Below are 25,824 nucleotides of genomic sequence, written 5' to 3'. Positions count from 1 at the left end.
CCATAGACAAGACGCCCTGCAGCTTGTTAGGACAAACTCTGGGTACTGGAGGGGAGGGGGGCAGAGGGAAGAGGGGGCATAGTGGTGAGATATGGGCATAGGTAATAATGATGTGCTAAATCCTTTTCATACCTCTCTGTCACACTATTCTCTTATTTTTTATTCATCTCCTTCCACCCCAAGGCTTATGGTCTGGGATTCTTTCCCCAGGACCAAGCAAAAATTCTGGCATATACATTTCATAAATGGTAAATGAGCGAAGACAGAATACTGTATATTTTTTGTTTGTCATTACTAAGCATGGTACAATAGAGAACAGAATATTGAACAGTACTTGCATCACTTTTACTCTTCCAGGGTCTGATTAAGATGATTATATTAAAAACATATTTTAATATTGAAAGTAGAAGAGATTTAGCCTCAGTGTGATCAACCCCAAGGACTACCCAAGAACCAGGGGAGCAAGTGGAGCCAAATCCAGTCAACTAGTGGTGGCTGTCTGGGTCAGAGTTGAGAAGTAACATAAGGCTTGTGCCGTAATAGATTAGCAATGTCTGCTAAAATGTTGGATTAGGAATAGCCACCAAACGACTTGTGTTTCCCATCTCACTCTTGCTCATTTGGTTAGTCATTTGGTTTATTTAAAAACTTTTCATTTTTATGTGAAGTACAGAAAGAAAAATTCCATTTCAATGGAGGTTTCCATTAGTTGAGCATGGTTAATCAAAGACTTACTGCATTCAAGTGAAAAAAGAAGCCAAAGGTTGTGGTGTAGAGGGGACAGAGGACTGCTCTGCTGCCTGTATTCTATGGTTTCACACTATTAACTATTCTGACTGGAATGAAAGCACACATTCAACTGCTTGTCTTCGAACAGCAGTGCATGTTTTATGAAAAGGCTAACTCTGTGTTTGGACAAAGCAACATACTCACTAAGGCCTTGGAGAGTTGGAAAATGGACACATTGGCCCGTGGAACCCCAGCAGGAAAAAGGGAACTCTGTAAAAAATGGACTCCAAAGTTTACTTGCAAAGTTATAAGACTGAAATCCAGAGAGAGGCTAAACAGCAGTGGCTGGGAATGGAGTCAAAGCTGAAATAGGCCACAGTCCTTCGTGGCCATATGTAGCACCCACATCTTAATGCGTGACAGGGATACCAAAATAGGTTTAAACTGTAGTTCATGAAAGCAAATATAAACACAACCAATATCACACAAGTTTTGTTACCCCTGTTGCTTTAGTAGGGAAGGTAGAGTACCCACCCTCTGAGGTGCAAGTTGTTTAAGGTCCTGCTCCGGTTATCATTTTTGTTGACGTAGAAACTTCCAGGGTCAGTGTGGGTGGCTCTCCTAAAGCCCTGAAATTACTCCTTGGCCTTGGATAAACATCCTCGGAGATTCGTTACCACCAGTCAAAATGGCCCACTTTCTCTGGAAATGCGCGGGAGAAGCGACCAAGACAGCCTGCGTTCGACACAGCCTAAACTCCACCCCCGCCAGGCGCAAGCGCACTCCCGACTCTCGAGCACCAACCTAAAACCAATACTGAGCAAACGCAACGGAGTTCTCACTCTAGCCACGCCTTCCTCTTTTCTCAGCAGGTCCTGTTAGGGGAGGCATGTCTGTATAATTACTATTGTTACTTTTAAGCGCGCTTCGGTTCATTTTCCAACCACCCTTATTGGAACTCACTTTGCCTAAAGGAGGAATTGCTGTTTGTGGGTAAAATTTTGCTCCTCCCGTTAAGTTGCCATTCTGTTGTTACAGACGGATGGTGTCCTTTAGGCAGCCAATCCTGACAGATATGAAAAATAAAAGGAAATACTGTAGAGAATTTTTGAAGTCCGTTAGTTTACATGAAAAAGTCACTATACAAAAAATACTCTGCACTGACCCATACTATATGCATCATAAAACTCAGAAGGCATTTCATTTTCCCACGCCAGATTAGTTCTTCTATTTATTAACAAGGACCTTCAGGAAGGATCAGCGCATGCGCGAACCATCCGGCGGCGGCGGCGGTGGAGAGGCTGGAGAGAGGCTGGTGTGTGGGCTTACCTTGTGCTCCTCATCTGTTGTGAGGGAGACTTGTGGCTTGATCTTGGGCCGCCATGGGGCGAGTGAATGTGGCCAAGTTACGTTACATGAGCCGGGATGACTTCAGGGTTCTGACCGCGGTAAGAAGTTCGCCGTTTCTCCCTGTCCCCTGTCCTTTCCCACCGCGGTTCTTCTCTGCTCCTCGAACTCGGCTCTCAGCTGAGCACGCTGTAGGCCCTCCAAAGAGACCCAGACTGGGCACGGGGAAAAGACCCGACAGTCGGGTTTTTCAGAAGTTTTTGGTCGGAAGATTTCGTCTCCCCTAAAACAGAGCAGAGGCCCCTCTTCTAATCATTTCCTTCCTTTCTGCTCCCGTCTTGTACTCCAGAGCCACACTTGCATCTCTGTGGCCTGGAAAGCCTCTGAACGCTCGGCTTCCCACCACCCGAGCAAGAGTTTAAGACTCTTGAGAATTGATAGCACTGAGTTCCTCACTCCCAGATTCACTTACATAGCATTTATTCAGTTTCATTCACTCAACGCTTATTTATCTGGTTTTTAGTGACAATCTTAGGGAATTCACCGGGGTACGAGACAAGAGTGACAGATCATCGAGTAAACGAATAAATAAATAAATAAATAAATAAATAAGGAGGATAGTATCAGATATTAAGTGCTACGGAGATGATAACGAGAATAATAGAATAGAGACTTTGTGCACGTTTGGGATGGGGCGCATCGATGCCTTCGGTAAATGGCGTAGTCCACTGAATGTTTTAAACAGGGAAGTGACAAAAACTGATTTTACTGGTCATAGTCTTATGGCACAAATATCAGCAACACATAGATTAGGCATTTCCAGAATAAAACAATGACTTTTTTTTAGAAGATACCATCTTTTGCTTAAATAGGCAATACTTAAGGATTAAACTGTCAAATGCAAATTCATTATGAAGTTTGGAAGACACGTTTCTCTTCCCGTAGATTATTTAATTCAGCTGTACTTTCTCTATACATCTGTCACTTCTGGTAGATAACCTTCCTTCTTTGCTTCATCAGCATGTTCACTTAATCCTTAATGCCTCTGACAGAAATAGGGGAGTCAAGAGAAAGAATGTTAGAGACTAGGAGAGATGGAACAAAGCACGGAAAATGAGTTAAGGTACGAGGTTTTGATTGGGACATCAAAACAGTGCCAGATTTATCTTCCAAAACTTGACTTCTGTGATATTTTAAACTCTTCTTTAAGGCTCACCAAGGAATGACCTACTCATTAAATAGAATATTTCAGTCTCAGTTGAGTCTTACATCCTTGCTATCAGTGGCCACCTTTCCTTGACTCTCTCTTCCTTTACTTCTCAGGCGCCTTCTACATCAATAACCCTACTTTGACTGGCTACCCTTACTTTTTAATGTGAACTTCCCCCCAAATTCTGTTTCTCAACCCTCCTTTGTCTTCCATTATCTCTTACTTGATGATCACATCCACTTGGCAGCTTTATCTGTTACCTCTATCAAATAATTGACAATTTTTTCCCTTTAATTGTGACTTCATTACTGAGTATAGATGTATCTTTCCACTTTACCTTAAACATCTTTGTTTGAAGGACCTCCCAGAACTTGATTAGTGTCCTTAAAAAATCTCTGTTCATATATCACCTGTATGTAAACCCTTCAAGGGGGTCCATTGTTTCTCAAAAAGAAATCTGAAACTCTTTGGTCTGCATTTCAAGGCTTTTTATATTTACTTAAAAGCATTTTACAGCCTTCCTTTCATGAACTCAGTATCGCATCTGAGCTACCACTGTACTAGCTGTTGTTGTGCTCTGTACTGCCTTACATATGTGCCATGTCCAAATCTTTTGTCTTTCTCTGATATTCCCTTGTGTACTTTTTCTGTTTTTCTGCATCTCACAGTCAGTCTCAAGTGCCACTTCTTCCTGAAACTGATCCCCCTCAGCTAGAATTATTTTTGTTCATCCCTGAGCCACTTCTTTTTTAACACTTACTGTTTCTTGCCTTCTAATAAAATTAGATGTATCGGTTCTTATTTACACTATTAGATAATAAATTCTCCAAAGAGTTGAGAGTTATTTGTGTATATTTTTCTATCTTCCACTATTCCTGCATGGTACTTTCATGTTAAATACCTTTTTAATAAATATCTGGACTACCTATAGTTTTTACAGATAAACATTTAGATGTCAACAAATATCTTAATATTTGCCACATGTCAGTAATTGTTAAGCACTCACAGTTTTTACCTGTATAGTTTAGTAGAGGCAGAATATGAATATCAGTGATTATATATCAAATTATGATTTAATATATGTCCAGAGAAGGTATCACTTATGTCTCCAATTGGTTGGGGAACTGCATGATGAGAGAAATTTGAAGGAGAAGTTAACTTCTTAGTAAGGTTTTGATAGTAGCTCTGTGTTGATTATGATTGCATATAATTCCTTTAATTTCAGGTTGAAATGGGCATGAAGAACCATGAAATAGTTCCCTGCAGTTTGGTTGCTTCTATAGCCAGCCTTAAACATGGTGGCTGTAATAAAGTTTTAAGAGAATTAGTGAAACATAAACTCATAGCTTGGGAGCGTACCAAAAGTAAGTATTTATGGCACCATTTGTGATTTTTCATATAACTGGCTTTCCCCAGAGCAGTCATTTTATTTTATTTTATTTTATTTTATTTTATTTTATTTTATTTTATTTTATTTTTTTATTTTATTTTTTTTTATTTTATTTTATTTGCAGAGCAGGCATTTAAAAAGGTAGAAAATCAAAGTTGCGAGAACAGCAAAGCACTCTATCTAGACCCGAAAACCCACATACTTTTACCATGTTTTATTAGAGTAGTCACAGGGCCCACCCAGATAAACAGAGTAAAGAAATAGTCTCTATCTCCTCATAACAAATTCCAATTGCAGAAGAGCAAATAGGATAGAGATAATTGTTGCCACAATCTTTGGAAAATTTGCCACAGGACTCTAGAGCATTAACTCTCAAATTATCCATGGTGAGGAATGAGTTTGTTTCTTTCAACCTGCCATGGAGCCATACTTTATTATAAAATAACAGTTAAAAAGTAATTACTAGAAAAATGAAATTTAAAAACTGATAAAATACAGGCACAAATTCCTTATTGGAGCTAAAGACATAAAAAAAAAAAGCTTGGTGAAAGTGATTGAAAAAATACTGAACTTAACCACTTCATTCAGTTTCTGTGTCTTATCACAAACTAGTAGTACATATAGACTGGTGTCAGTCTGTGAGTTGTGCTTTGAGTAACACCTCTCTAGAGAGAAAATACAAATTATAGGAAGAAATGCCAAACTCATAGGATTGGGTAAACTAATCTTTTCAGCTAAGACTTCTTACTGTTTAAATTCTTCTCATGACTTGAATTAATGTGACTTGATTGTGCGATGTAACTAAAATACAGTCTTTCTCATTTTATTTTGTCTAGCTGTCCAGGGCTATCGGTTGACAAATGCAGGATATGATTACCTAGCTTTGAAAACACTTTCTTCTAGACAGGTAGTTGAATCTGTTGGAAACCAGATAGGTGTTGGCAAAGAATCTGGTAAGTGCTAACAGTACTACTGAACTCATTTTCTTTGCTTTAGTTTCTCTTTATATTTCTCTTTGAGAAAGCATTATCTTTTTTTTTTTTTTTAATGTTTATTTATTTATTTTGAGAGAGTGCGCATGCCAGCATGAGCAGGGGGAGGACCAGAGAGAGAGTGAAAGAGAACATCCCAAGCAGACTCTGCCACTGTTAGCACAGAGCCTGATGTGGTGCTGCATCCCATGAACCAAAGTATGAGATCATGACCTGGGCCAAAACCAAGAGTCAGACACTTATCCAACTGAACCACCCAGGTGCCCTGAGAAAACATATCTTTTAAATTTTTCCATTTTTTTCAGCTAAGCAGTGAATTGAAAAGTTAGTTGGAAGCAGTAAAGTTGATGAAATTACTCTTAGTTTGGTAGGTTATTGTTTTTCATAAGTCTCTCATTGAAAATTCAGTTATACCAAGAATTCATTTTCCGCTAATAACTGACATCTTTGGCAAATATATTATTTGTTCTTTTATATGTTATAATGGACATTTGTAAGAGTTAAAATATGTAACACAAGGAAGTATTAGAAGACAGTGACTAAAAGCTACAACACATTTTTCTACTGCAGAAATATGGCAAAATTAAGTATGTGTAGAACACAGAAAAAAGCATTCTAAAATAGCATTGAACAAATACATAATGCAAGATTGCTAAATACAGCAGTGTGTGTGTGTGTGTGTGAGAGAGAGAGAGAGAGAGAGAAATGTGTAAAATGAGGTAATTTAACACCTCTTTTTAGATAGGCTGCCTCTTATGTCCAATTTTTTCATTTAAAAAATAACATTTTTTTGTTTATAAGAACTTCACTGTATAAATCATAAATAGTACAAAAGAAAGTAAAATAAAAAGTAAAACTTTATCCTAACCAGGTCTCCATCTGTTGTCATACTTTTGAAAGCTGTTACTGTTGACTGCTGTCTCATATATCCTTCTTGGAATAGTCTATGTAAATAATAGTATATAATGCACTGAAAATATGTATATATACACATATATATCTTTTTAATCACAGGTAAAAGCAAATATTACTTGATTTTTTTCCATTTGATTCATTTGATTTGGGTTTTTTTTTTTTAAGATTTTATTTTTAAGTAATCTCTACACCCAATGTGGGACTCAGACTTACAACCCCGAGATCAAGAGTCCCATACCATACTGACTGAGCAAGCCAGGTGTCCCTGGATGCATTTCTGATATCATTTCATGTTAACAGATAGATCTTTCTCATAGTTATGTAGAGTATTACATGGTATGTGTGCTCTGTAATTGAATTTACCAGTCCCAGCTGTTATGGACATTTATGTTACTTCACCTTTTCTTTTTTAGATAATGATGTGGTAGACACCCTTGTACACATGCCTCTGTGCACATGTACAAATAAATTTGTAAATACAGTCTTAGAAATTGAATTATTAGCACAAAAGTTAGTACATTTAAATTTTTGATATTATCAGATTTCCCTTCAAAAGTTTACGCCAGTTTATAATCCTGCCAATGTGAGAGATAGTTTGTTGATGTGTAATAATTAAAATCCTTATGAATAATTAGGACATGTTTTAAATGTCAGTATTTTTTTTTAAATTTTTTTTTTTTTTTTTTTTTCAACGTTTATTTATTTTTGGGACAGAGAGAGACAGAGCATGAATGGGGGAGGGGCAGAGAGAGAGAGGGAGACACAGAACCGGAAACAGGCTCCAGGCTCCGAGCCATCAGCCCAGAGCCCGACGCGGGGCTCGAACTCACGGACCGCGAGATCGTGACCTGGCTGAAGTCGGACGCTCAACCGACTGCGCCACCCAGGCGCCCCATTAAATGTCAGTATTAACAAATACTGACTTTTATTGATAATTGGAATATTTAGGGGAATATCTCCATTCTGATTACTATAGGATTATATTCTAACAACTGAATATTATTTATTGAAGCAGTTAAAGAATTGAACTTTGTGTTGTTGAAAAAGAAGATATTAAATTGCTTATATGTGTAGGATGCTAAAAGACAATTACATTTTTCCCACTAAATTGAATTGAGTGTTGAGCACCTTTGGAAGTAATAACCTTTGACACACAACATCCCTCTTTTCTTTTGTAGTAGATATTAATACATGTCATTTTATTTTGGATTGCAGTTAAAATAATTTTGCTGAGTAGTAAGTATTCGTGGTTATTAGGAAAGATATAATTGATGTAAATAAAATCAAAATTAGGAAATTACAAGTGAACTTTTTTAATAATGCTCTTTTTTACATCTTGGCTCTAGATATTTACGTTGTTGCAAATGAAGAAGGGCAGCAATTTGCATTAAAGCTTCATAGGCTGGGAAGAACCTCCTTTCGAAATCTGAAAAACAAGCGTGATTATCATAAACACAGGCATAACATGTCTTGGCTTTATTTATCTCGTCTCTCTGCCATGAAAGAATTTGCTTACATGAAGGTATTTTGTAAATAATTTTATGTCTCTTAACCAAATAATACATGTAACTGAAAGGACGTAGTGACATTTACCAGTCTATTTTCCCCACATCTCTCTACCCCCAGTCCCAGTCATTACACTTAGTTTTAACTGTTAATTATTTTTGTTATTTGTTTTTCTGGTGATTTTTTTTCCTATGTGAAGGCATTTTTAATTGTTATTAATGCATAAAGGCAACAAGTATTCTACAGTATTAATAAGGTATTACAATGCAAATTAACAAATAGCTTTAAGTAATTAGTGATGTAATTGCCTCACAAAAGTGTGTGTGTGAATATGTATCCATTTAGTATACATAAATATGCATATGTTTGTCTCCAGTTGAAAACCCCAGGGAATTACCTTTAGTGATTATCTGTAGAAACCTTAGTGTCTCAGCTAAGTTGACTAGTACCTTTCCTTCACTTAATGGAGAAGAAATGTTGATGTACAAATTTGCATGCATATTAGGAATGGTAAAAATCTTTAGGTTTTCATCTTTTAACTTCAAAATTAAGTTCAGAATATATTTGTTAAGTTTCTTTAATAATCAAAATCTATATCTTCGATAACATTTAAATTAAACAGAAAATAATACTGTATTTTTATTATTCTCCAGTAGTATTTATTTGTTACTACTTAACTTCACTTTTTAAAATTTTACATTATTAAAAGTCACCCTCGGGGCACTAGCTGGCTCAGTCAAAAGAGCATGCAACTCTTGATTTCCGGGTTATGAGTTTGAGCCCCACATTGGGTATGGAGTTTACTAAAAGTACATACATACATATGTACATAATTTACATACATAATGCTATAGTATGTGATTTGTAAATGAAAGTTTTGGAAATTGCATTTTGGTGTTGAGTAGGTTAATTCATGTGCTTAAATTTTTAGTAGTTATGGGGGAAGAATTCTGAAGACAATGTAAATAGCTGATACTGATACCATACATGTTATGTGTTTCTTGTCTTATATATTAATGGTTTGTATCTTATAATATTCAGTAAATAAGCAGTTTGGTAGAGATTATTACACATTTTCCTAAAACTGTATTAGGTGTTTTCTCAGATGTTTATATGAAGATACTAGAATAGAAGCAGACTGCATCAATAGCTCCTTAAATTTATTCTCTTTTTTCCTAGGAGGGAGTAAGATTAAATTTAATTAGATAAAATAAGATTAGGGAGTAAGCCATAGTGCAAGAGGTAGACCATTATGACAGTAGTTAAGGTTATATGCTATTGAGCTGCCAAAGCATGTTCAGAACTACTTGTACTGAAAAAAATCTTCAAAGCCAAACAAACAAAAATCTTTGGGGAGTGGAGTTCAGTTCCTCCGCAAGGAAGATAGGAAATAAATGCTTTATGAAATTAGCCCTATTCATAAATATGTACGGAGTATGAATTGTATGCCTACCACACTGTATTAAGTACCTGGCATAGGGTGGGCTGAAGGTGTGGCTATCCAAAGGAATAAGTAATGAAGTCAAGCATCTATAAGTTGGGAATATAACACAAATATACATAAAGAAACATTTAAAAATTAAATTATATGTTAAGCTTAGAGAAACTTCTGTAAAGTAGAATAGTTGATGAAAGAGGTTTCATAAAGCAAGTAGGAGTTGAGTAGAGTCATGAAGCATGCATATGATTTGTCTCTAAGGATAAGATAGTAAGACAGTGTTCTTTGCAAAGGAGCTCTGTGCTGACAGCTCAGAGCCTGGAGCTTGCTTCAGATTCTGTGTCTCTCTCTTTCTCTGCCCCTCCCCTGCTCACCCTCTGTCTCTGTCTCTGTTTCAAAAATAAATGATCATTATATATGTACATTATATACATGTATATCATATATAATATGTATTATATATATATTATATGTGTCTATATTTATATTATAAATATAGACATGTATATATTATATGTAGTATATATTTACATTATATATTATATATGTGTATATTATGTATGTAATATATTGTGTGTAATAAAAATATTACATAGACTGTTATTATATATATTATGTTTATAATATAAATATAATATATTATATACATATAATATATATTTTTTTTAAAAAGAGTATTGGGAAAACTAGGACCTGATATGTGGATTAAAGAGAGTTCTGAAAACTAGGAAAAGTTGTTGAGACTGAAATCAATATTTATAAACATTGTAGATTGTTCTGAATGGAGCATTGACCTAAGTATTTTAGTTTGGTATTGGTACCCAAAATAAAGGTTAGTTATGGTGGCAAGTGCTAGAACCACTGTTAGAGCAATCAGGTATAAATAACAAAGGCCTACTTTCAAATGGTAACATTCCAAATTGCAGAGAGCATAAACCTAACATATTTTGGAGGAAGTAATAACAGGACTTTGTAAGCAAAAGGTAGAAGAAGTTAAGCATAAGAAGTTAAGAAAAGATGGATTTATGGATGATCTGAAGTAATATGACTCAGACTACTACTGTGTATATTTGTTACATAATTTACATTGTATATTGTGGTCTGAAGAAAAAGGTCAATGCTCTGTAAGCTACAATACCTGATCTTTTGGGATATTTCATTTTCTCATCTGCCAGAAGACAAGAGTATTTCCTCACTCACAGTTTATTTCCATTTGAATTTTTAAGCACACTCCCAATTGATGGCAGAAATGTAAAAAAATAGGAGGATATATCCTGGGGTGCCTGGCTGGCTCAGTTGGTAGAGAGTGTGACTGTTGATCATGAGTTCAAGCCCCACATTGGACATGGAGCCTAATTAAAATAAAGATTAAAAAATAATAAGTATAATAAAAAAATAAATAAAATGAAGAGGGTATATCCTAGGAGATTATAGGCTTCTTGGGGACAGGCTTTTTTACATTCATTTCTGTAACCCTAGCACCATGTATAATATTTAGTAAATGTTCAGTAAATTAGCGTTTGGTGAAAAAGTGAATTGTTAACTGGTTTAAAATTTTATTTTATGTGTAGCTCATTTTGTGCTGTGAATAAGCCATAAATAATCACGTGTAATTTTGTAAAATCTTGTATGTTTCTTCTAGTTGTGGGCAGGTATGTTTACTTTTATTTTACCCTAAATATTAATGACCTCTTCTTTAGTTTATACCTATTTTGCTATATTTTAGGCATTGTATGAGAGGAAATTTCCAGTCCCAAAACCGATTGATTATAATCGCCATGCAGTGGTAATGGAACTCGTAAGTGGCTATCCTCTGTAAGTATTTATTATTCTTGAAACTCTGGATTGTAATAAATAAATGTAAGGTTTAGTTTTCAAAAAATATTTTTAATTAAATGAAATATTGCTTCTGGAAGGTTAGAAATTACCACAAAGCAATAGTCTCACATGCAAATTAAAAATTCAATTTTGTTCTGATAGTATGAATTTTGTAATCTCTGTAATTTATTCAGCATGTATTTATTAGTAATCTAGTATATACTAAGCACTGTTTTAGTAGGCCTACCAGTGAACAAAACAAAATCTCTGCCTTCATAGAGTTTATGTTCTGATAGAAAGAGACATGCAGTAAATAGCTAAACAAGGAAATACATGATTATCAGATGGTAGAAAATGTTATAGATAAAAATAAAGTAGGTAAGGGGACAGGGAGTACTGAGGTGAGTGGAGGAAACTGCTATTTTACATGAAATGGTCGGGAAGAGTCTCATTGATAAAGTATTTTTGAGCATAATCCTAAAATGAGTGAGAGAGAAAACCATGCAGATATCTAAGAGATCCAGACAGAGGCACCAGCAAAGTACATAAATCCTGGGATTGGAGCATGCCTGCATGTTCAGGAAGCAGTGAGGAGGCTAGTGTGGCTGGAGTTGAGTGGATGAGGGCAGAGATAAAAAGTGATGAGATCAGAGAGGCAACAGGGGACTAGATCATTTAAGGTTTGTAGGCAATTGCAAGGAACTTTTAGTTTCCTTTTTAGTACATTTGACATACAAATTTAAATTGTACAGCATGTTGATTTCATATGTTTATATATTGCAGTGTTGTTGTCATTGTAGCAATAGCACAAGGCTTTTTTATTTTGTTTTGGATAGGAATCCATTGGAGGAATTTGAACTGAGAAGAGACATGATGTGACTAATGTTTTAATAGAATCGCTGTGGCTTTTGTTTTGAGAATACATTGAAAGGTGACAAGGACAGAATTAGGAAGAAAAGCTAGGAAATTATTGCAATAATCCAGTCAAGAGATGATGGTTGTTTAGATCAGAGTTGTGGATGTGAAGGTGATAAAAAGTGGTTAGATTCTGAATATGTTTTGCAGGTAGAACCAACACGATTTGTTAGGGATTGGATATCAATATGAAGAAAGGGAAAGTCAAGGATAACACCAAGATTTTGGGCCTGAATAACAAATTAATTGGAGGTACAAAGTTGTCATTTACAGAAATGAGAAAGACTGCAGGAAGAGCAGCTTGGAGTTAGAGGATGGGATAGAATCAGAGGTTCAGTATGGGACATGCTTAAGTTTGAGATGCCTTGGAGTTCAGAGAAGTATAGATTGAGGTGTTTAAAGCCAACAGCGTAAATGAGATCACCAAGAATTATTCTAAATAAAGGCTCCTAGTATTAACCTTTGAGCTCCAAAATTTAAACGTCTGGGGAAAGATGAAGAACTAGTGAAAAAGACTGAGAAGGAATGATAAACATGGAAAGAGGACAGCCTGAAGAGTTGGTGTACCAAGAGTCAAGTGAAGGAAGCATTTCAGCGGGGGTGCGGGGCGGGGGGCGGAGGGGAAGAGGTTAACTGAGAGACCGCATATGATGAAGTCTGAATTGACCACTGGATTTAGCAACATGGAAATCATTGGTAGTTTTGACTCTACCTATTGCATTCAAACGAAGTAGATGAAAACCTGTTTAAAATGAGTTCATTAGAATGGGAGGGAAAAAATGAAGTAAGTACATGTAGAGGAGTTGGGCTGTAATTATCCATGAAAGTATGTAGTAGAAAGAGAATATAGAGTTGAGACAGGGTGTGGCTTTTTTTTTTTTTTTTTTTTTTAATATGTGGTAGCTGTTACATCTTGTCTGTGTGCTAATAGAAATGAAGAGAAAGCTGATAGGGAATTAAGAAATGGAAAAAATAATACGCATGCCTGCTTTCATGAAAATCATAAATGAATATAAATAACCTGTTTTCACACTTTCAGATGTCAGATACACCATGTTGAAGACCCTGCATCTGTATATGATGAAGCTATGGACCTAATTGTCAAACTTGCAAATCATGGACTGATTCATGGAGATTTCAATGAATTCAATCTCATTTTGGATAAAGATGACCACATCACCATGATTGATTTTCCACAGATGGTTTCAACTTCTCATCACAATGCTGAATGGTATATGCTAAAAGTGATTCTGGATATGGGTGTGTTTACGTGTGATGCAGTCATTTTTTTCTTAATTTTTTTTAACTTTGTAATACCGTGATTTGGCTCAATAACTGGTTTGAAGTGACTGATGTTGATGGTCTAAAAATTTGTTCTTTTATTAAAGGATACAAACTAGGATTTCCCCCCCTAAGAGAACCTATCTTATTCCTCAGTATTTTAAAGGGGAGAAAATGCACTTTGATCCAGTTGTTAAAACCTAGTCATTAAGTTTTTGCTGTACATGGGAAATCTGAAGAAACTGCCTGCTTTATAAACCATCAAAAGAATTTGAATTACTTGTGTAATCAGACAGACTTCTGAAAGTCAAACTTTCTTAGGTGGAAAGTTCAGCAAACTTTTATTCAAACAGACTTTTACGTGGAAGCCCAATTTTTAAAACAAAGTCTGCCCAGAAGTAGAGACATATAGAAGGGAACCCTAGGACCCCATCCTCTCTCTGCTCCATAGTTGCCTCCAAGAGTGTTTCATCAAGCATAATTTTATAATCATGATGGCCTTAGTAAAAATTATGATCTTGAAGTGGACTCAGTTACCAAACCAAGAATATCTCTCCTATCATTTTTAGTTTTTATTTTATCATTAGAAAAAAACTCATGTAAAACCTCATCCCTAACATAGGGCAGAATCTCTTTATATACTGTGGTAATCTTACTCTTCACATTACTTAACCATGTAAGCCAGCCAAGTTATGAAGTATGACAATATTTTACTTTGTATTTCGTGACGTAATTGATTGTAATCAAAGCTGAATATTTTTTACCTTCCTTTCCAAGTTATGAGAAACTTCTCCTTTCTCCTGAAGATAACGATCGCTATCATTTACAAATAAGAGTGTATGAATTCTTGGAAAGTTTGAACTCAAACCAGTTTGTGTTCAGTCAAACTTTTCTTCCTACAGATTTTCATAAGAAAATGTCTATACTTATTCCAGAAAAAGAAGATGTCATTTAAATATAAATTTAAAGAATATTTTTAACCAAAAAATATTAATAAACACCTGGTGTTTGAGTGTTTAACATATCTTTAGATGATGACTCATCACCATTTTTATTACTGTGGGGTAACAGTCACACAATGAAAGAATATTCAGGAACCACCAGAAGTAGAGAAGGAAACGATGACAAATTGTGATATTCAAAGTGTAGGCTGCATTATTCTGTAGGGAAACAGTATGATTTAACTTGCTATTTAATGGAGAAGTACTAGGGTAAAGGAGTTGTACTATGTAGCAGAAATTAAGATGTAAATTAATTAATAAATAATTATAAAAAGACCTATGTCTGCTTTTGAAGATTTTGAGAGTTTGTCTAATTAGATGAAACATAGACATAAATAAAAAGATAATTTTTAATTTACTGAGGTTTTTCCCTGGGTGCCCTAAAATTAGGAAAGATTAGCACCATTATCTGTTTCCAGACTTTCTCTGAAATATTAATATTCAAGCAGATAGTGAATTCTGTGTGACCCTGTTTCTTAATTCTCCCTTATCTAGAAACCTAGAGAATTTAATCTGTTCCCACTGCTTTATGGTGGCCTAAAAAAGCAACCTGATATAGGTCCTTCTACCATTGGTCCAGATTAGCGTGTCTTCAGATCATTGTTTATAAGCCACAGCATTATTTATCTCTCTTGGATGTTCTTGCAAATTAGCTAATGGATAGTAAAGGTATATAAACATAATTTAATGGTCCCCAAACTTTTTCTTATGTGTCACTAATCTGTTTCGTCTTTAAGCTTTTGTAGATGGGGTTCTAGTGGGTATAGCTGATGAGAAGTATAACCAGACAGGCTGGAGACTAAAGAGGAAAAGTGGAAACCTGCCCCTAACTGCAGACCCAGTCTTTTTTTTCTGAGATTCAGATGCATGTTATTTTCTCTTAGTATGTCTATTACAGTATGGGAAGGCCTCTAGTTTTCTAACTATAGGGACCATATGCCTTTGAAAGCTTATATTTTCTATTAGTTCCTCTGCTTTTTTGTTTTGTTTTTGTTTTTCAAACACACTGGCATCTGATTTGTCTCTTTTCTTTCTTGTGAGTAACATCTTTTTTCATATAATGATTAGCAATATCATTAATAAGTATATTGTCATTGGCTAATGAGGAAAAACATGAGCAACAAAGGCTATATCAAAAATGATTCTCTTTTGCAGGTATTTTGACAGAGATGTTAAATGCATTAGAGATTTCTTCATGAAACGTTTCGGCTATGAAAGTGAGCTTTACCCAACTTTTAGTGATATCAGGTTTGTACTCTGCTTTGTTTAAAATAATAAAAACTGTTTAAATATATGATTTATTGGGGCACCTGGATGGCTCAGTCAGTTGAGCATCCAACTCGATTTTGGCTCAGGTCATCATCCCAAGGTCGAAGGATAGACCTCAGCATGGAGCCTGCTTAGGATTCTCTCTCTTTCTTTCTCTCTCTCTCTCTCTCTCTCTCTCTCTCTCTCTCTCTCTCTCTCTCTCTCTCTCTCTCTCTCTCTCTCTCTCTCTCTGACTCTCTGACACCCTGTCTCTCTCCTTCTACCTTTCCCCCTCCGTCCGTCCCTCCCTCCCTCTCCCTCTCTGCCTCTCTCTAAAATAAAAATAAATAAATAATACTTGATTTACTTAGTTCTGAAAAGTTTAACAGTTTCATCTAAAAAATTTCCAAATAGTAACCATTGACACATAATCATTGTTGAGTATCATTGCTGTCTAGTGTATAAATGAAACTTAAGGGGCGCCTGGGTGGCGCAGTCGGTTAAGCATCCGACTTCAGCCAGGTCACGATCTCGCGGTCCGTGAGTTCGAGCCCCGCGTCGGGCTCTGGGCTGATGGCTCAGAGCCTGGAGCCTGTTTCCGATTCTGTGTCTCCCTCTCTCTCTGCCCCTCCCCCGTTCATGCTCTGTCTCTCTCTGTCCCAAAAATAAATAAATGTTGAAAAAAAAAAATTTAAAAAAAAAAAAAAAAAAAAAAGAAACTTAAAAACTAGAAAATCCTGCCTTTGTGCCTTTGGTCTATTAAGGCTATGTTTGTGAATTTTAGGGGAGTAACACATTTAGTTTCTTATAAATTCACGAACTTTTATTCATATTGGAGTTTATGTTTTTCCTTTATACAGAACAGAAGCTATATTTACTTGATTCATGGAACATAATTATATGTAAATTTTCAAAGCAAAACTTTTTCATTTATTTTATATTCTTAATTATGACACTTTTGTGCTTTGGGATGATAGAACTTCAAAGAAGAAATCTTTAGCGCCCATTAAAGTCAATTTATTAAATCATTATCAACTGAAGTTTCTGTAACCTTTCTGCTAATATTTGTTGCTATTAATAGTCTTTGCATGTGCATACACACATGCGAACTCAGGAGGAGCAGAGAGAGAAGGAGAGAGAATCCCAATTAGGCTCTGTACTGTAAGCACAGCCCAATCCAGGGCTCAATCTCATAAACCTTGAGATTGTGACCTGAGCCAAAACCAAAATTCGTACTCTTAACCAAATGAGCCAGGCAGTCATCCCCATAGTCATTTTGTTCTTAAGTGACAACAAAAATGTATCTTTTATATTTGTATATTGAACTATTACATTTTAGGCAAAGAAAAATCTTTAAAAATACATTAACTATTAAACTCATTTCAGAATTATAATTTATCAGAATAATAAATACTTACCCATGTCAGGTAGATTTTTTCCTAATGTTTGTCATTCTTTTTTCTAGGAGGGAGGACTCTCTTGATGTAGAGGTTTCTGCCAGCGGCTACACAAAGGAAATGCAGACAGATGATGAATTGCTTCATCCATTAGGTCCAGATGATGAAAATACTGAAACAGAAGACGGATCTGAATTCTCACCTTCTGATGAAGAGTTGTCAGAAAAAGCAAAATTTCATAAATCAAAAAATCAAAGTGATCAGAAGTCTGCAGATGAATCCGCTGACTACTGTTGCATATCATCTGGACACCTTGAACAAATAAAGGGAGAGGATTCGTCAGAGGAGAGTGCTGATGCACAAAATTTTGAATTACCTGAATTCAGTCAAGCTTTAGAAGAAATAAAAGGTCAAGTTATTGACAACAATTCTGTAACTGAATGTTCTGAGGAGACAGACAAAATTGAAAATGACACTAGGCAAAATGGTAAACCAGGTCAAGGAGGAATCCCCATGAGCTCTGAAGACTATGAAGATGCATGCCCTCATCTTATTGCCTTGTCGTCAGTAAACAAAGAATTCAGGTCTTTCAGGTATAGATTTCTGTTGATTGATTTTTTTTTTTTACTTTAATGTGGAGACCTATACTTTCTTCAATTCTGATAAATGAGTGGCGTTTTTGTTCTTGTTTTTCAAATGATATAACAGAGCTGTATTCTGTCCCATTATGTTTAAAAACTGAGAAAGCAAATAACCCTTTTATTGTTAAAATTTAGATTACCTTCTACAATGGACCTAATCCTCGGCAGTTTATTGATTCGTTTTTAAACAGTTCTGCCTTAAAAATGCAAACTGATTACTTTAAAAGAATTATTTACAATAATTGGTAAATTGGTCAAGTTCTAGATGTACGAATGTTCATATATTTTTGTAGTTGTATATGTGTTTGGTTTATATGTAGTCCAGTAACCATGTAGTAAATGTGCTCTCTTAAGATATCTACTTAGAGTGAATTTTCTCTGGTACTTTGAACCTTCTATCAATATTTGTTCATGTATAGTTAAAATTATTTAACATTATATGTTTTTTTTTCTAAGAGTTTTTTTTTTTTTTTCTTGCAAATATTAATGAATTAGCAGCCTGAACTTAGCAAAAGATAAAAAATTTAATTTTTATATTTGGAATAGTTTATCCTGAATCATGAAAGGAGTTTTAATTATTTCAAAATAGTAATAAGACAAAACTATATCAATAGTACATTTATTAGGCATTTCTCAGCACATCCTAAGGCTGTCTTTAGAGTTTTATCGTGAAACAAAACATGAAAATTTTGTGCCTTTTCTGTAAAACTGTATCTGGAGTCTCGGGGCAATTACAACTCAAATAATAAATTTGTAAAATTAAAATTATAAGTTAAAATCAAGAGTGGCAGGGACTGAGGATTTTAAGTAATTGAAGAAAATCTACAGAGGTTAAAGAGTCTTAGCACAGAATAACTTGTTCTCTTTAAACACATGTTGGGCAAAATTTGTATTATTCAGAGTAGAAACATAAGATAAGAGATGTTGCTGAAAAATATTGACTGTTCGGTGTTAATATGGTCTGAGTGTCTTAAACTTTGTATATATTAAAACTTTGAGCAATGTGTAAAACAAGTTTGTTTCCATCATTGCAGTTTTTCTCCCTTAGCAGGGCAGATGATACAGATTAAGAATACTGCCTCTGGTCCCATTACATCTTTTGTTGTTTATTAGGAGATGGCAGGGAAGTGTTCTAAGAATTTAAATGTAAGAGGCAGATATGTGTAAAGTTCAATGAAAGAACAAGAGATTAGCGGAAAAGAGATATAAATTCTGGGGAAGTGGTAACAAATTTTGATGGCTGAAACATTCTAACGTTTTGCAGTTTTGATGGGGACTATTAGAATGCTGAAAAATGGAAATTATTAATATATTGGGCTGAATTGTGAAATGTGTGAGTTTTACCTTCACAGAAATTTCAAATATAATGATATTTTATTATGTAAGGATAAGTATAAATGACACATAATTAACTATAAAAAATTAAGTAATTTGTGACTTTGTTTTAATTTTAGAGATGAAGAAAGTATGGAAGATACTAAACAGTACAGGACAAGAACTCTGAGTGTTACTTCTGTGGGCAGTGTTTTAAGCTGTTCAACAATTCCTCCGGTAACTATTCATTCTTTTCCAAATGTTGATTAGGTCACTACCCTGGTTGGATTGTAGATACTCAGATATGGTCTAGTCCTTGCATTTTAACAATGAGGAAATTGAGGCCCAGATAGGTTACATGACTTTGCTCAAGATTTCCCAGCTACTGACAGCAATGCAGCTACAGTGTGAAGATGTGCCAGCTTCACTAAATTTTGAAGGAGAAAAATAGGTAATTTAAAAATTTTTGACCTAAAGGTTTTGTTAGACATTTAGCAGCAATGTTCAAAAGAATTTCTTAAGGGACATTTTCTGTGCAGGATAGTGAATACAAATAGTCCAGCTCCTGGATTTTACTGCCTGCCATACTCTCCAGGCTGCCCAAGAGGAAGAATCAGTTTACTTCCTTTGTAGATTTTAAGGAAAGAGATAAAATTACATACTTGGTGTATTGGGGACTTCCCTTGTACTTAAAGCCATTAAGCTGCATATCCTTAAAACCAGTTTTTAGTGATAACTTTATTTAATATAAACAAAAGAAGAAAATCAATTTAGAAGTTAGAAAGGAGGCAATAGGGGCACCTGGATGGCTCAGTTGGCTGAGCATCCTACTTCAGCTGAGGTCATGATGTCACAGTTCATGTGTTCAAGCCCCACATCAGGCTTTGCGCTGATAGCTCAGAGGCTGCTTTGGATTCTCTCTCTCCCTTTCTCTGTGCCCCTCTCCCATTAGTGCTCTCCTGTCTCTCTCTCTCTTTGTCAAAAATAAACATTAAAAGGGGCACCTGGGTGGCTCAGTAGGTTAAGCATCTGACTTTTGGTTTCAGCTCAGGTCATGATCTCATGGTTTTTGAGTTCGAGCTCTGCATCAGACTCTGCTGACAGCATGGTGCCTGCTTGACATTGTTTCTCCCTCTTTCTCTCCCTCTCTCTCTGCCCCTCCCCTGCTCACTCTCTCTCACACTCACTCTCAAAAATAAATGGAGTTAAAATTTAAAAAATAAAAGGGAACATTAAAAAATTTAGAAAAAAAACCAGGAAGAAATAAAATTATGTGGAATATGAATTCAAAATAAAAGAATTTTGTTTTTACTGAACTTATGATTTCCAAATTCATATATATTGTCCAATAAGTTAAAATGTGTGTCCTATGGATATAATATGGGATATTTACAAAATTAAATCAGAATTATAAAAGATAGGCTAAAAAGAACATACTGTATTCTATAACATAACACATTTTTAATGGTTCTAGGAACTTTCTTGATAATATGAACATTCAGAGTTGTGAGACCAAAATAAAAGTGAAATTCTATAAATTATTGATTTTTATATACTCTTTTCTGCTGAGCTTATAATTTACTTGATATTCTAGATGAAAACTATAAATGTTTGGAATTTTTGAAACATCTATTAATTATATTAAAAGATAAAAATTTCCCTTTAAGTATTATCAACCTGTCTTTATTAAGAATTTCTCACACTTTATGATTGTCTGTCCACCCTTGGCTTTGATATTTTCTATACTTGAGTTTTATTTACACTCTTTTCTTTGATTTCTCAGATTCCAAACATAAGTGCTTTTATACAATTACAGTGGCATAAAATTGGCAACCACATATAAAGAAAAATTTAGATTACTAACTCATGCTAAGTTATGCTGTCTTTTGTATATAAAAGATGACACTGACATTGTCTGTAAGTCTTGACTTTACCTCATTTCCTTTATAGCTAATAGGAACTTAAAGTTTAAGATGGGGTCAAACCTATAATGAATTGCATTATAAAATACAAATTTGCCTTCTAAGAGGAAAAAGATCTCTTCAGCCAGCTTGATCAAAAAGATTTCCCTCTAATCATTGGAAACAAATTGATGATCTTAACTCTACATTCTTTTGAAAATTTGGTCACCCTTTTTTCCTTGAGCTCACATTTCATTTTGTTAAAAAGTCATAAGAAAAGAAACTTTATTTTTTTACCTCTGTTAATTTGATGATTATTTTCCTATATGGTAAAAGATCTTCTCTGTTCTTTGAAACTGTAATTGTAAGATGTTTTCTTCATATAAATACTTCTGTCGTTCTCTATTTATTGGCAAAGTTGCCACCTGTGAACCCTGTTCTTTCTAATATGTAACAAATTCTTATTAAACATTTAGGTATATTGCTTTTTAATAAACATATGGCCCACAACAACCAAACAACAGAATCAACAAAATGCATGATTTTTGTTTAATTTTTTATGTACTCCCTGAAATAATACACAAGTGTTTTTTAAAAAATAAATACTAAATGAGATTTTTCTCCTGCCTTTTTTTTTTTTTTTTTGAGAGAGAATGAGAGAGAGAGAGAGAGAGAGAGAGAGAGAGATAGAGAGAGAGAGAGAATCTTAAGCAGGCTCTACACTGTTGCATGGAGCCAGATGCAGGGCTCAAACTCCTGAACCATGAGATCATGACCTGAGCTGAAATCAACAGTTGGATACTTAAGCTACTGAGCCACACAGGCACCCCTTCCACTTTTTTTTTAACATGAAAAAAATTAACCTTGTAGGATTCATAAATTGTCCTGGATTAGAAGGAGGAGCATGCATAATAATCCATTATTTCCTTATTTTCTTGAGCTTCTTGATATGATTATCCTGTGGTCTCATCAAAGTGAAGAACCAAGGGGAAATTCACACAAAATATTTAGAAAAGAAATTGATTTTTTTTTCTTGAAAATATTCTAGAGGCCTCTGAATTCCTCTGGTTTTAAGTGTGGTACATGTTCTACTGTTGTCTTCCTGGGATGATCTCTCCTTTCCTATTTGTTCGGTTGCCTCTTTTCTAGTTCCATCTCTTTATTTGGCAATATTGATTCCAGTAATTATTTGAGTGAATGGTAGAAGTGGTACTTTTTATTGCTAAAAATGTCTTTTTATCCTGTTCTCACACTGGATTGGGAGTTTTAAGTGTTCGAGTTGTAGTTTGGAAATGATTTTCCTTCAGAATTTTGAAAGTATTGCTCTCTTATCTTTGTTGTAGTTAAGATGTTTTTCTCATTCAGGGTTCTGGTCTCTTGCTGGGGTGAGTAGGCTATGATAATTGCCTGTCTTCTTCCTAGGATAGGGAGGGGTGCTAGAGCCCAGTCGTACTTGTTCTAAACTTTTCAGCCAGTCCTACAGCTTTCAGTTCTGAAACTTCTGAGGTACCAGTTCCTTCTAAGTCTCCTGCCTTACTGGGTTTGGGGAACTACATCTCATGGGATATCAGCCTCTGCAGGGAATTGAAAACTGAATGTTCCATCTGTTTATTTTCTTAACCTTTTTTCCCATTGGGAATCAGTAGACTAAAATCAAGAGGGATGACTTGTTAAAGCCTGTTAATTGAATGTAGTCTGCTTACTTATGTAAAAATGCAAAGTCTGCTTTTAACTCATCTGGTCCAAGTTTTATAATACACATGTGCAATTCAAGAAACATAAGCCGACTAGTTAGGCCATTTTTACCTCAGATTGATTATTCTTTAATTTTTTTTAACTTGACAGGTTTTAATAAATGTTTCTTTGTGCCTAGCAGAGTGTAGGGCATATTAACAAGAGACCTTTCCTTCAATGCTTGCAGTGTTTATTTCTTTTTTAGGAAATAAGTAGGGTGGTACAAGGGTATATACAATTAAATAACAGGCTGTAGTGCTTCAGAGGAAGAAAAGATTATTAGGAGCAGAATATTCAAACTTTTATTCATCTTGTAAGTGACATTGGCAGCCTGGGTCTTAATAAGAAATAATTTGAAGTTATGATTATTCACTGAGAATACATTCTACATCTCCCAGAAACTGTGTGAAGACTTTACCATGTAACTGCTGCCATCAGGTCGTCTCTATACCTGAAGTTATGAAGGCACTCTTGGATAAATTTTGGCCAGTAGTGAATGCTTTCAAACATAATTTTCTACTACAAAGCCATGTCTACTTTTACCTCAAAAGCCGAGGAACAAGCAGTTTTTTATCTTGTTGGGTAAATTTTTTTTGTTTTTGTTTTCAGTTTTCCTCATGGACACTAGGTGGCACTGTTGTGGTTTGTTATTCAAAGAATTGTGACTACTACTTTTTGCTATAATCTGTATTTCTATTAGGAATTTAATTTCTTCTATTTTATAACCATTAATTTGTGGTTTATTTTGTTGTGGTTCATATGGTACTGTCAGTGTTTGGAATTTAAGAAATCCATGCTTGTTAACAAATATGAAAAATATTAACAATGTAAATCTTTGTTTTATTGAATATTGTCTCCTTATTAAAATGTTCAGTAATCAGTAATACTAATTCATGAAATCTTTCCAGGAATTGGTGAAACAGAAGGTGAAACGTCAGTTGACAAAACAGCAAAAATCAGCTGCCAGACGTCGATTACAGAAAGGAGAAGCAAATATATTTACAAAACAACGGAGAGAAAACATGCAAAATATTAAGTCAAGCTTGGAAGCAGCTAACTTTTGGGGAGAGTAATATGTTTAAGATTTTGAATGTTTTCCAGAACATTAGTATGATCCCCTTTTAAGCCATCTTTAGTCTTTTCTAGACCAAGGCAGATACATAAATAGATAAATAAACTCTCTTTCATATATTAATTTGACTCCTTTGGTATGTGTCTTCTAAAGAATAATTTTAGTAGTTCTGCTAAACCAATTTAATTCCTCCAAATATTTTAGATGATTAGTCAATCTGCTAAAATCTGTTTTTTAAAATAATCTTTATTAGGCATATTTGCGTATTTAAAAAAAAACTAAATTTCACTATTTGTGTTGCTTTTTGTTCTCTACCAAAAACAAGTAGATTCCATGGTATCAAATCCCAGTTTTTCCACTTGCTAATGAAAAGAACTTTAAGCAAGTCGTATATGTGTCTCTCTCCTTTTCCACCTCAATTTTCTTACTATTACAATGGATTTGTAACTATTTAATAGGGTTGTTTTTAGGACTAGGTGAGATAATACACAGAAGCGCTAAGAACAATGCCCAGCACTTTGTAAACATTCATTAAAGTATAGCTTTTAGAATGATACAATGATTGTAATCATGTTTAGCTTTCTGATACTCTGCTAACAATTTGTTATTTTCTTTAACCACTGGGAGAATTTACTGCCACCTGTTTTTCTTAGGCTTCAGTATTTTTTTTTTTTTTTTTAGCGTTTATTTGAGAGAGAGAGAATATGGGCGCGATCTGGAGAGGGTCAGAGAGAGAGGGAAAGAGAGAATTCCAAGCAGGTTCCATGCTGTCAGCACAGAGTCCAACGCAAGGCTCAATCTCACTAATAACTATGAGATCATGACCTGAACTGGTATCAAGAGTTGGACACTTAATTGACTGAGCCACCCAGGTGCCCCAGTCCAGTATTAAGGATCAGCTGGTGATGCATAATTTTGTTTTCCACTATTTAAATTGGTAATGTGGTCATGGGAACAGAAAGTTGCCGTAGTCTCACCAGTTTCCATATTTGTCCGTTTTTATGCAGGCCTGAGCAGAAGTAGAAGAGTTAGGAGTATAAGGAGGTAGAAGGGATAAGGAATGAAAACCTCTTTCTAATATTCTTGGGTGGGTCCAAAACATGTTTTCACTTCACAAGTAAATAGTGCAGGGGAAAGAAAATACTTAAGGCATTGTAATACAAAGACTTTGTAATCCAGTGAGATTGGAAGATGGGTGCTTAAGTTCATCTACCTGATGATATTCAAGTCTCAGCATCACCCAGTAGGCCAGAAGAGGGGCATCACCTATGGGAAAAAAAATGACCACTAGATGGCAATGTCACTCCACAGTCACCAGCCAGAATGTCCTAAAATTACTTGCATCAATGGTAATGATCTACTAGAGGAAATAACAGCAGATTTATTTCCAAGAATGATAAAGACAGCAGATTCCCTTTCACCTTTGTAAAATTCATTCTTCTGTTTGCAAGACCTATCATTAATAAATACCTTTAATTACATAGACACAAGAAAATGTCCAATTCCCTTGAAAATTAACGCTAACTTGGAAAGTGTTTACCTAGCTTCGATTTTAGGTGTGTCTTCACAGCATTTACTAAATAGATCTACTTTAAAGCATTTCAGTAAAATAATGTTGAAGACATCTTAATAGAACCATAGAATATTTATGTTGCAATACGTATTATATTTAGAGTATCAAAGGTAAACTGGGAATGAAACTATATGACATCTTCCTACTCGATTTTTATTCAGTTGATGCAGTCCACTTTTGGGTACCTACTACATAAACACTATTACTCTAGGAACTTTGAAATCTAAGTAAGCAGTTCTTATCCTGAATAGCCTCAGGTTTCTTGTGGTTGGCAGAACAGATACATCAAATGCATAAATCTAAGCAAATTATTCAGTGTCTAATCAGTGTCTAATATTTTTTTAATATTTATTTTTGAGAGAGAGCGTGAGCCAGGGAGGGGCAGAGAGAGATCTGAAGTGG

At 35.0% G+C, this 25,824-nt stretch overlaps 1 protein-coding gene across 1 annotated transcript; it reads left to right on the top strand.

Annotated features, from left to right (window-relative positions):
- The first annotated feature begins 1,991 nt into the window (after positions 1–1,991).
- Positions 1,992–23,972, top strand: RIOK2 (RIO kinase 2). The gene is made up of 10 exons (XM_030325518.2): positions 1,992–2,177; positions 4,512–4,650; positions 5,513–5,629; positions 7,930–8,105; positions 11,254–11,342; positions 13,300–13,491; positions 15,698–15,790; positions 17,256–17,780; positions 19,283–19,379; positions 23,686–23,972. The coding sequence occupies exons 1-10, from the start codon at positions 2,112–2,114 to the stop codon at positions 23,848–23,850; spliced, it is 1,659 nt and encodes a 552-aa protein (XP_030181378.1). The 5' UTR covers positions 1,992–2,111; the 3' UTR covers positions 23,851–23,972.
- The last annotated feature ends 1,852 nt before the right edge of the window (positions 23,973–25,824 follow it).

This window comes from Lynx canadensis, chromosome A1, assembly GCF_007474595.2.
Source record: "Lynx canadensis isolate LIC74 chromosome A1, mLynCan4.pri.v2, whole genome shotgun sequence".
Taxonomy (NCBI): Eukaryota; Metazoa; Chordata; class Mammalia; order Carnivora; family Felidae; genus Lynx; species Lynx canadensis.
The sequence above is the reverse complement of the archived record's forward strand: the minus strand, read 5'-3'. Positions and strand labels throughout refer to the sequence as shown.

Excerpts from the sequence above, each read along its gene's own strand:
- RIOK2 (XM_030325518.2), top strand. The coding sequence starts at position 2,112 with ATGGGGCGAGTGAATGTGGCCAAGTTACGTTACATGAGCCGGGATGAC. Across the intron at positions 4,651-5,512 it reads AGCTTGGGAGCGTACCAAAA|CTGTCCAGGGCTATCGGTTG; the intron begins GTAAGTATTTAT and ends TATTTTGTCTAG. Across the intron at positions 8,106-11,253 it reads AAGAATTTGCTTACATGAAG|GCATTGTATGAGAGGAAATT; the intron begins GTATTTTGTAAA and ends GCTATATTTTAG.